Source organism: Puntigrus tetrazona, chromosome 7 (assembly GCF_018831695.1).
Source record: "Puntigrus tetrazona isolate hp1 chromosome 7, ASM1883169v1, whole genome shotgun sequence".
Classification (NCBI taxonomy): Eukaryota; Metazoa; Chordata; class Actinopteri; order Cypriniformes; family Cyprinidae; genus Puntigrus; species Puntigrus tetrazona.
This window is the reverse complement of record NC_056705.1, coordinates 22,483,855-22,495,814: the sequence shown is the minus strand read 5'-3', so window position 1 is coordinate 22,495,814 and position 11,960 is coordinate 22,483,855. Positions and strand designations below refer to the sequence as shown.

Genomic DNA, 11,960 nt, shown 5'->3' with positions numbered 1-11,960 from the left:
AAAATCAAACATTTGCGTGCTATATATAAGCTACTATGGTCGAAAGCAGGTTATAGCCTGCAACAAAGTGGCCTGTTCTTAGTTGCAGGATATGACGTGTAATCGTGTATCAAAATAAACGGTAATCTTTCTTCCCTGTTAAACATTTCTTCAATACGTAAAAAAGAAAGTGACCTTTAGTAAGGTTTCCGCACTCAGGGTACCGCTTGTTCTCTCTGGGTCAGTCAGTCTCTCTGGTGTCAGGTCATCTGCCATTTTTCCGTTCAGTCAGGATGGATGTCGACCGAATCGTTAGTAGGTTTTTTTTGCCGACGAACCTAGTCACGCCTCCAGTGTTCACGACGCGGAGAGGAGGAGGAATTTCCTCGACGTGCTTTATCCACAACAAAAATGGCGAGGACGATGTATTAATGGTCATGTTTTGGCACTTTAGACACCTTTATCCGCTTTATGCTTTCTACGCGTTATAATCCGCTTACTTGTCATTTGTAGCAACACTTGTAGTCGGACGTGCAGGTAAATACGATCCGCGGAGATGAAACGACTGCAGATTTCTACATCTTTGTACAACGATATAATAATAGTATTCGTGTGTTATAGGCTATTTTAAACCCGTATACGTCCTTTCTTTCCCACCAAAGTGAGCAGAGCGTCGGCGAAATGGCTCAAAGTCCTTAAACCTGTTGATAGTCTGAGGATTGGTTAAAGTTCAGCTCCGCGCGTTTCTGGGTTTAACCTTTGCCTCACATTAAATTATGCTTTGTCACCGCTACTACAGCGGGATAAAGCCGTAAAGTGTTACGGTTTATAATGTGCACCTGTACATTCGTCGGAGTTTCAGTGGAAGCAGATGCTCTTAATTTAGCGGTTTAAGGAGCAGATCTCGCGGAAGGAGAACTATCGGCGAGTAGAAGTCCAAGGCTGAGATCTGATACAGCGGATTGAATCATGGAGCCGGCAGCGAAACAGAAAGTTATTTACATCACCTACCTCATTGCAGCTCTGGACATCACCTGGCTCTTCCTTCAGTTCTCCATAACACCGGTTCGTCTTGTGTTTCGACTTTATTTAAGATCGTATGTTAAATAAAAACACCCTTGAATCAGTTTTCCTTCGCCCAGGGGTTTTGACTGTGTTGTCACAATTGACTTAATATATGTATTTGAATATTATTGAATGTTTGTGATATTCTTCATTGTTTACTTTGGATAAAAGCTAGTAAATGAATGTAAACGTAGTGCCTAGAAGAGTAAAGCTGGCCGTGTTTAACCAGTTCTAGTGTAATCCAGCCCCTCAGCCGGTCGGACGGAAATAAAGCATTTATAACGGATGGGTTGCCTTGCTTGTTCAGTTTTGTCTTTTGTGGAACAGTATTTGGCGAGGAGGCTCGGGTTCGATACTATTTGGTTTGGGTATCTGCAGACCACAGTTGGAGTGATTCAGCTGCTTGGAGGCCCTGTTTATGGAAGGTAAGCGGTCAGATCTCATCTGTGTGTGGTGTGTATGGTAAAAGAATAAATGTCTAATTATATGTGCCTCATGAGAACAACTTATCTATTTATTTATCTTCAGTTATAGACTGTATTTCTTTTATTTACGTGTGTCTTGCGTCTGTTTTCAGGTTTGCGGATGTGTTTGGAGCACGTGCAGCTCTCTCTGTATCTTGCTTGGCATCAGTGGTTTATTTCCTACTGTTGGCGGCGGCAGACAACACTTTTATGCTTTTCGTGCACAAACTGCCTGCTGTTTTTATGCATGCACTGCCAGGTAACGCGTGCTTATATACACTTTTTACATATACCTATGTCAAACACACAGCACGCAGGTACATAAGTGTATCTGTATTTGTGTGTAGGAGCTCAGATGGTGGTTGCAGATCTGTCAGAGAATGAGAAGCGAGCAGATGCTCTTGGGAAACTCGGCCTCTGCTTTGGCATTGGCATGATCGCAGGATCATCGCTGGGTGGGACCCTCAGCACGCGCTTTGGGTAAGACAAACTACACCACTTACATTACACTGGCGTTACCCCGAGCTTCAGTGATACATGATCCTCAGAAATCACTTAAATATCCTAGTTTAGTGAATACAGTTTCACATGAAAACAGTGATAGTTTTTTTTCTGGATTATTTGATGGATACAAATTACTTTTGTACACTAGTTCAAAACTTACCATTTGTACTTTGGAAAACTGCATTTTTCTAACAAAGTCTATTCATGTTTTTCATCGCATGAAGATAAAATGACAACATCACTGATCCAGTAAAACAGATTTAGGTCTCGGTGCTTGTGCTTTTGTGTGGTTTGCAGGGAAAAGTTTGCAGCATCTTTTGCAGCTGTCGGAAGTTTTGTTTCTTTGCTGTTGGTGCTGAACTTCATCCCTAAACAGACCAAAATACACACCGTGCCGGAGAGTAACAGTATGGACACAAACAAACACACAACTCAGCTAGACACAAAAGGAATGCTCTTACAGTAGCCATTTTGAACTTTTATTGTATAAAATCACATTAAGAATCTGATTATTGTGTACTGTTAAACTAAGTTTGAATATTTATTTATACTAAGGGGCGGTTGAATGCTTGAATCTGATTGGCTGTCGAACGCTCTAAGGTGTGCAATTAATGTTAAAGAAGCTGCACGGCGAACTTAGTTCCAGGCAGCTCTTTGACCCCATTATTACAGCTCCTGTTCACTTCGCCATATGGTTTATTTCAAAGGCTGTCAGTCCTGATTTTGAGTCCTTAATACGGTTGCGTTCACACACAGTTTGGTTTCTTACGGATGTGACAACCACCTTCTGTAATCAAACTCCCACCTACAAATTTTCAGGACTCACAACCAATCCAGGTAACAACGACGGTGTGAAAACTTTTAGCCAAACACTTTTGAGAGACGCACAGACTCAGAGGTAGTTTGCTCTTTTTTTTCTCTCACTAACTCTCTTGTTCTAAAACACATAACTTTTGATACGGTTATGGCGTGGCTTGGCGACCGCGTAAACAACATCATCCGCGTCATGACCGGATCTCCGGTGTTAATTATTTTTCTAATAATTCAACGCCCCTTGGTCAGTTATTCCTTACTTAATCATTACAGTTTTAATGTATTGCTAAAATATACATATTTTTAAATAAAAATGTGTGTGTGTGTATACGTGTATACATACATAATGATTGCTTTTTTTATGTTTGTTTAGAGAAGGGATCATCAAATTCCATATTTAATCTGGGGGAGATCACAAGACTGATGAAATTTCCAGGTGTTGCAAAGACTTTCACAGTGAAGATTATTTCTGGATTGCCAGCAGGTGAAAAATTGATCTATTGTTAGCATTTGTGACTTTAAGCATACTGAAACAACCCAAAATTGGAAACACACTTGAAATGAAAATTCTGCAATAATTTTCTAAATGCACTTCATTGATCTTATTGTAAATGATTAGTTATTGCATACAGTGTTTTTTTTATTATCTTTTACATTTTTTTATTAAAATGTAAAACTTTCAAATCTTTCAGTCCTCCATCCAATCAAATAATCGATGAATAGAGCTCCCACATTCGATAATCTGCTTTCTCGGTGTACAGAATATGTCTTTCATCATGACTTTAAATGATGTCTTGTGTTTTGTTCTACATATTTTTATTAGCTGTTTTTTTTTGTTTGAAGGTATATTCCAAGTTATGTTCTCCATCATTGCCATAAACTTCTTCCAGCTGAAGGCAGAGCAAAATGGCTATCTGATGGCTTACTTTGGCATAGTACAAATGGTATAAACGCATGCACACTTCTTATCAATCACATGGTTATATAAATCGTTTTGGATGTGCCGAGGCCACGAGTGACACTGGTGTTATGCTGTGTAAGGTGATCCAAGGTGCTGTAATCGGGCGTCTTACATCTAGATTTCCAGAGTCTTCTTTACTGCTGCTCTCTGTTGGGATATCCAGTTTAGTGGGCCTTGCACAGGTAAGCTAATATTGCAAACTAGTTGCATAACAGTTGTGTCAGTTAAACCTGAAAACTGGATTACGTGATTATGTTCTCAAAGTGCGTATGTTAAATATATGTGTTTTGCGTTTTTCAGGCTATGATGGCCAACGTGTTTCATTTTTGTTTAATCGTGATACCAATGATGTTTTCTCTGAGTGTCTTCAATGTCATCACAGACAGCATGTTGACCAAGAGTGTGTCCCCGTCTGACACAGGTAATCCACAAACACACTCGCTAGGCTGAACAAGATGCCCTTGTGCATGAATACAATACATACATATGCATATACATTGCACACAGTGCCCAACAGCATTCTTCATCCAGAGGTTTTTTATGGTGCGCTTAATATAAAAATTGTTTGTGTGTTCAGGAACCATGCTGGGTCTGTGTGCGTCGGTGCAGTCTCTTTTACGAACGGTTGGCCCGACCATTGGAGGGTTCCTCTATGAGACGTACGGTGTGCCGTCTTTCGGATACATCCAGTGCATCATTAACGCTGCTGTCTTCAGCTTTCTGCTATCCGCTGGAGGGCGCACACAGCCAAACAAGCCATAAAAATGTATCGCTGTCCTGTTCATGGCCACATTGTTTGGGAGAGGACAGTTTACAACAACAAACCATTTAACTTTCCTCCTCACACACTGGTCAAGGACCTGAGTCACAAATATCCCAGCTGATCTCAGTTTTTCTAATCAATCATTTCAATTTTTATTTATATAGCACTTTTAACAAAACAGGTTGTAACAAAGCACTGAACAGTATAAAGTAGAAGAATACAATGATAGGGATGTACAATGACGAGATCGAACTATTTGTTATGTTAAGCATCCCCAACAAAGCAAGCCAGAGGCGACAGCGGCAAGGAACCAAAACCCCGTCCATGCAGAATGGAGAAAAAAAAAACCTTGGGAGAAACCAGACTCGGTTGGAATCAATCATTTTTATTTACATCACAATACCACAGACATTCAGAATAAGTTACTGTCAGATTACTCCTGTTTTTATGAAGTTTATTATATTATAAAAAGAGCTGGCATGTAAATGTCTACTGAAGGTCAGTACAAAGAAAGAAGTGCAGTATACTTTTATTTGAGTGGCATTATAGTTTACTTTTACCAATCCCATATTATACAGTAATTATTCATTATAATGATGTTTCAGTTGTAATATATAATGAAAAAGAACAAAATAAAAAAATCCATAATTTTGTATATGAATTTCCTTAAATGAATATGAAGGCATATGTTATAATTATTTTCCGTTTTCATATTTATTGTTTTTGCCTGCACTCCAACTCCTGCTTCTCTAAAATCTCTCAAACTGAGATTAAATGTGCACCTTTATTTTTGTGCCGCTGCTCTAATGCCAGACAGCACCCATTTTCACATCTTGAGTGAAATCTGTCCGTTTTGCTCACATCACTGATAGCAAGAACGTTCTGCATTAGGCAAAGTTCAACGGAAAGCACCACCTCAGTTACCACTCACTTTTGTTGCTTTTTTCATATAAAGTCAATCCAGTTCCTCCAAGTTCCTACCTCCTCTTGTGTTCCAGAAGAAATTAAATAAAATGGGTTTTCCCCAACGTGAGGATGAGTAAATGATACAGCTCTTCATTTAGGAGAACCTATCGTTTATAATCATATAAAAATGATTTAGATTTTTACTGTATCATGAAAAAAATAAAAATAATATCTATAAATAAAATTAGATTTCCAAAAAATGCGTATAAATAAATTGCATAATATTTAAATAGACAAAATACAGAATATAAAAGTATATTTCCTCCTGCAGATGAGCCTCCCGTTCTCTCGCTCTCACTCTAGTCGTGGGTATGCGTTATCGCTGGTCATTAGCATATTTTATGCTAATGAGGGCGAGCGCAAGGCTGGTGTTATCCTCAGCACCTGAGATGCGCGCGACGAGCAGCTGCAGTCAGACGGGATCATGCGTCGGTAGAAGACTGAGAGGGGAGCATCTCATTCCATTTCAAGTGATTCACATGAGTCACGGATGGATCCTATTTTAACTCCCGGAAAGAAACTTTTTTTACTCTATTTATTATTCTTCATCCTAATATATCAAGGTAAGCAGCATGGCGATGTACCGACGTGTTCTCCGATTAACAGATTATTATGTAGGGAGGGAAAATACAATAGTTAAACTGTATAATGAAGTTATTATTGGGGAGGAAATAGTTATATTGCATTAGCCTACATAAAAAAATTATAAAAAAAAATGGGGGGAAATGATAATGGTCTATGTGCCTAAATGGTCTATGTGCCTAAATTTCTTTTCCAAAATTGAAGAAATATAGGTAGAAAAATGTAATAATTTAATCTATTTTAAGGAAACCGAGTGCAATTTTATTGTAAGAAAAATAGATTACAATACAAAAATTCTTAATTTGATGTATTAAAAGCTTAGTTTATATATATATATATATATATATATATATATATATATATATATATATATATATATATATATATATATATATATATGTATATGCATGCACACTCACACACTTTTTGAATTTTGAATGCCAATGTATAGGTCTATTATATGTGAAAAAATCGAATAGTGCAGCTAAACGTTTAGCTAGCTAATGTGATATTAATTTGTTTATTTTCATTATTTTCAGCACATATCACGTGGGGTACTGAAAGTCAGAATTTAACACACCAGCATGAGTTTGAAAAGTGAGTATTACTGTTTGCATTAATGCGTCTATCCGATATGCATCATGCATTTTTAATGCATTATTTACATTTTTATAAAGGAGTCTGGCGTTATTTTACGATCCACGTCTTTTTACTTGTAATGCTAAGCGTTATTTAAACGCGTCTTTAAAACGCCGACACCCTGACTCAACACTTAACTCGCGCTAATTTTACGCATGTTTGATGAAATCACACGAAAGGTCTTGAGGTCTGTAACAGTTGTGAAACAGGCCGACAAAGCTCGGTCGAAACGCCTGTGAGTCTCTGGCTTTTCTGTCTAACACAAGTGCTGATTAGCTGTGTGCGAGGAACAAACCGCTCCTTGTTCTCTGTGTGTCCCAGCAGCGGCGAAAGCAGCAGGATAATGCTGGAGAAATGGGATCCCGCTTCCCAAACGGAGCAGGTAGGAGAGCTGAAGCGATGCATTGAGAGAGCGCACAGGAAACCTGTGCTAAATGCGATGCCACGAGGTTAAATGCATAACATTACAGAAAAACAAGGTGTTTGCGAAAGGCGTGTTTTCTTGATCTCCGATAAAAGCGGGTTTGTGAGTCGGGTGAAATAAGTGACTGTGGGAATAGCCACGATGATCGAAGGCGATCTGATTAAAGTGCATTAGTTGTGCTAAAACTGAAAGCGGGTTAAATTAGGCTGCAGTATCTGAAAATGATTAAACGTGATTGTTATAATAGCAATGGAGTGTACACATTTTTCTTCTTGCTTTTTGAATCGAATAATTTTTTTCAGAAGCCTATGATTTGAACAACAATGGCATCGGTCTTTTCCACCGATTCACTCATGCCACCTGTTCAATGATTAAAGAAAAGAGGCCTGACCCCCTAAATAAGACTTGAACCCCTGGGTTATGTGGGCCAGAATGGAAACATCTGTATAGGCTACGTTTCTACAGGGGTTTCAAGCATTTTAGTAGCTAGCAAGTGAAAACGTGTTTTTGGCATTAACAAAACAGAAATATCTGCTGTCGCACCTTTTCTATCACAGATTATAGGCCTATCGACAGACTAATATAAAATCTGTGGTTTTGGTTTGCTTGTTTTAAAAGCATTTCGCATTCGGTTAATCGCGTCAGGCGCTCCAGGGAAACGCGAGAGACTTGCCCTGAGAAATTCCTTGCGAATTTTCTTTTTAAAAGAAGCTGACCCCCCTGAAATTCATTGTTTAATTCGCACACTGAAAACACATCCCCCAGTGCTGGCTTTGTTGAGCTCTTTGGGACAAAAGCCGTCATTTCGGAGGCAGTAAAGCGGTTTCAGGTGTCCGCTGGGCGCTCAGGATTGGTAAAGCTGTTCCCCAGAGCCGCTATTCACTGAGACACACTGGCCCCGTTCATTATGTCAGAATGCATCTCCCTTGCAGCCTCGTAAGCTACATAAAATTATTGAACTCTCAGATATCAGGTGTGATGGGGAAAAGCGGGCAGAATAGAGACGGTTTCGGTCAGATAAGAAAATGATTTAGTTCTGAAGTGAAGTGAATCGCTAATCGCTCTCATGTACCCCCTCCGGCGGTAATAATAAACTCTTATCCATGCTATGCGCAGCACATGCTTCCAGGTTCTGTACAAGCGAACAATGATTTATTATTAGATGAAGTCTTTGATTGGAATTTCAGATTTTGCCCTGTGGCGTCCGGCTTCTGGATAAATTAGTTCATAGAGGTCTTAATTAATCCGATAGCCATATGAGAACAAATTAAGGTAGTTGAAGGATAGACTTTACATTTTTCACCTAAGCTTAATTAAAAAATTTAAAAAAACAAGATGTAAAAATGTAAAAAAAAAAAAAAAAAAAAAAAAAATCTCACTGCCTTTGTATTCAATCACAGGCTTAGGCCTATGTCTTTATGAGAATTAAAATTATATATATTTAATAAAAAAAAAAAAAAAAAATAAATATATATATATATATATATATATATATATATATTTTTTTTTTTTTTTTTTTTTTTGTTTAAATGTCTTTTCACACCAAGTGCAATATCAATAACTATAAAGATCTAGTTTAAAAAAATCATTCTATACTGAAAAGAAAAGCACAGTCCATGCCACAACTATAATGATAACGACACATAGGAAGGATATTGTTGGAATCACTTTCAAAAAGATTATTTTTTTATTTTTGAATGAAAAAAACATGAAATTAATTCAGAATCTTTCCTGCTTCAGTACTCTGCTGTTGTGTTTGCTAATATAGTAGGCTAATTGTTATAGAAATCTTCATAGTTGTGAGCAGACTTTAATACAGGAGTCTTTTCAAGGTGCCCTTGGTGGGCACAGCAATACAGACCAGGGGACTCCTATTACATATTGTAAAAAAGGCATCACATGCATATTGCAACATGTACATTTCAACTGTAGCCTATTTAATGCATTCGTAATACATTTGAATATAGGATGAATATTTAGCGGCGTATTAGCTGAACAGCAGTTTTGGTTGACTGTTAAACAAACTACATATGAACTAAAATATTTTCTTTTTCTGTAAAGAGATCCTTAGGGAGCAACACATCATCAACAGAACAAACAGAAGTACGGAAGCCATCACTCCGCAGAGCCACTGGTAAGAACTGACCTGAATGTTACAATACTTTCAAAAATTTCTTTTCCTTTCTTTTCTTTTTTTACATAACTTTTTTGACACCTGCAAATAATATAGGGCTTTATCTGTAGGCAGCTGTTTGCTGATTTGTACATTGCATATAGCAATAATTATACGCTATTATATCAAAAATAATAATTACTGTGTGTGAAAGCTTGTGATGCATAAACCTAATTCTTGTAGTGATGAATTCCAAACAATAAGAGTTATGCTCATTTGAAATGTGAGGAAGGGGCTGGCCCTTCTTTCACTAGACATCTGTTCAACAGGCTGATGAGTGTCATCATTACACACAAGAGCGGGATTCATCTTCATGCTTCAATGACCACTTCAGATACCAGATACCAAACACACGCTTAAATGCACTGAAGCACACACTATGTAATGAGCTTTTTTTGTGTCATACAGGTGAGTGTGCATCTCCTTGTCTGAATGGGGGTTGGTGTGTCCATCCAGACTCCTGTAACTGCACTTTATACCAGGCCACTGGAACACACTGCCAGACAGGTACTGCACCCTGGATCGTGCAATTTCATCTCATTTTGGGAGTTTTCTCTGAGTTTTGGCATGTCAAATAATAGATCAAATGTTCAGTTCCCAACCTAGGATTTGAGCGAGAAATGACGTGCCGCTCGTGGGGACAATATAACTATGAAACCTTTGATGGACTTTATTACTACTTCCCTGGAAAATGCAGCTACACATTACTGAGAGACTGTGAAGACAGCACTCGGTCAAGTATACATATACAGGTGACCTCTTGTAATGTTTTTTAAAAAATGTTTACGTCACTTTTTTTTAATCATTTTCTGTATGATAATAAAAATGATCAGCATTTTCTACAGTATACTTTTGTCACCTATAACCATTCAGCCGCAATAAAAAAAGGGTACTACTTCATTTTTAGGGTCTCTTAATTAGTTGCTTATTAGCGTGCGTATTACTTGAATATTAGCCATTTATTAGTAGTAATTAAGCACACATGAATACCTTATTCTATGTGACCTTATTCTACATCCCTAATCCTACCCAATACCCAATGCAACTGCCTTACTAATTATTAATAATAAGCAGCAAATTAGGAGTTTATTGAGGGAAAAGTTGTAGATAATATACTTTATATACTAATGTACTTTTTCTAAAGTGTTACAGAAAATTCAGTGAAGAGAATTTTAAGAGAGTTTTATTATATTTAAAAATACATATATTATTGCCTTTTTAGCTTAGAATCCTTTTTCAATGGATATCTACAGCTTAACCACCTATAGCTGTTTACCAAAAATATATTCTTTACTGTTACTAAACAATTCAAGTACTAATACAGTGTGTACATTTTAGGTGTTAAAATGCATCTTTGAAGTAGTAATATGTGCCCTTTAGTAGTAAATAAGGTGCAAAGTTGAATCTTTTGAAAAGCAAATGACCCAGTGACAGCTTTTGTACCTTTTTTCTGAGAGTGCATTAGCTTTAGATGTGCTTCGCTTCAAGCAGGCTGCTGTTCTCTGCTTTGCATCAAAGATAGCATTAGTGTGTGTGTACTGCGCAGTTCTTGCCTGAGGAAAATATTTATTGGCATTCATAGAGAAAGTGATCTCATTATTATGGTCATTTATTCCCATTACAGTTTAATACAGTAATTACAGCCAGGGCCAAAACAGAATTGGCTTTGTTCTCCCAGACTCACTGATGGGAATCCAGAGGAGGTGAGCTAACTCAGCCAGGAGTTTCTTTAGGCCATTAGCTTAAGTGCCAATATCATTTATCAATGAATTGAAAGGGATGGCCGACGGTAATGCAGAACTTAAGCAGGATTGGCCCCGCTGCTCTGGATAAGAGGACTCCACTCTTTGATGGAAAGGAAGTGTCTTAAGAGCTGCACACTGTATTTGCAGACACTTTATGTTAGTGATAATCTGGTTCGCTTCCGCTGTGTTTTAGCATCACATTTTTTTTTTACTTCAAATTTAGGTCACTTTTCATCATCTTCATTACTTCATCTACAGGTGCATAATGACCCAGAATGCAGTTCGTTCCCGTATTCCTGCACGCGTTCAATCAGCCTCTTCCTGCCGTGGGAAGGAGAGATTAGGTTACAGAACTTCAGTGTTACTTTCAAGGGTCAAAGGTAATGAACATTCACATTCAGCCGCACCCTCTGTCACTTAACCTCAACCTGACCATCTCAGTGTTTTTTTTCTAAAGAAACTGTTCAGTGATTTCTGTGTGTGTTTGTGTAGTTCTGACTGAGCATCCTTTCTCTGTAGTGTGCAGCTGCCCCATCACATCCACGATGTTGAGCTGGAGCACATCTCTGACTACATCGTAGTCTCACAGCCGCAGGGTTTCACGCTGGCCTGGCAGGGGCTCACTGGCTCCGTGTACGTCAAGATGAGCCCTGAGTTTGTAGGACACACATGTGGACTTTGTGGCAATTTCAACGCTGACACTCAGGATGACCTGAAGACCAGCTATGGCAAGTTTTACCCAATTTGTTATGGATTAAGGTATTTAAAAAAAAAAATTGATGGAAAAGGACAACATCAGCAAGATGAAATCAAGATTAGAAATTGTAGATTTTATTTGGCTATACAGAAGAACAGTAAAAATTTGAAACAGTAAGAAACATG

At 38.0% G+C, this 11,960-nt stretch overlaps 2 protein-coding genes across 3 annotated transcripts in view; both read left to right on the top strand.

The window, feature by feature from the left end:
• The first annotated feature begins 278 nt into the window (after window positions 1-278).
• On the top strand, window positions 279-5,204 carry slc22a18 (solute carrier family 22 member 18). Of its 2 annotated transcripts, none has more exons than XM_043245839.1 (10): window positions 279-1,044; window positions 1,372-1,469; window positions 1,622-1,767; window positions 1,856-1,988; window positions 2,310-2,419; window positions 3,199-3,309; window positions 3,669-3,769; window positions 3,867-3,968; window positions 4,087-4,207; window positions 4,364-5,204. In XM_043245839.1, exons 1-10 carry the CDS (start codon window positions 949-951, stop codon window positions 4,546-4,548), a joined length of 1,203 nt encoding a protein of 400 aa, XP_043101774.1. In that variant the 5' UTR covers window positions 279-948; the 3' UTR covers window positions 4,549-5,204. The 2 variants fall into 2 exon arrangements, with proteins under 2 accessions (XP_043101774.1, XP_043101773.1); XM_043245838.1 differs by having other exon boundaries at window positions 2,310-2,461.
• Window positions 5,205-6,891: 1,687 nt separating this feature from the next.
• Window positions 6,892-11,960, top strand: part of otog (otogelin) — a 35,636-nt gene continuing 30,567 nt past the window's right edge. The window contains exons 1-7 of the mRNA XM_043243185.1: window positions 6,892-6,971; window positions 7,058-7,118; window positions 9,222-9,294; window positions 9,742-9,840; window positions 9,928-10,085; window positions 11,337-11,458; window positions 11,598-11,806. Coding sequence (XP_043099120.1) covers window positions 6,892-6,971; window positions 7,058-7,118; window positions 9,222-9,294; window positions 9,742-9,840; window positions 9,928-10,085; window positions 11,337-11,458; window positions 11,598-11,806 — 802 coding nt within the window. The remainder of the gene's footprint in view (window positions 6,972-7,057; window positions 7,119-9,221; window positions 9,295-9,741; window positions 9,841-9,927; window positions 10,086-11,336; window positions 11,459-11,597; window positions 11,807-11,960) is intronic.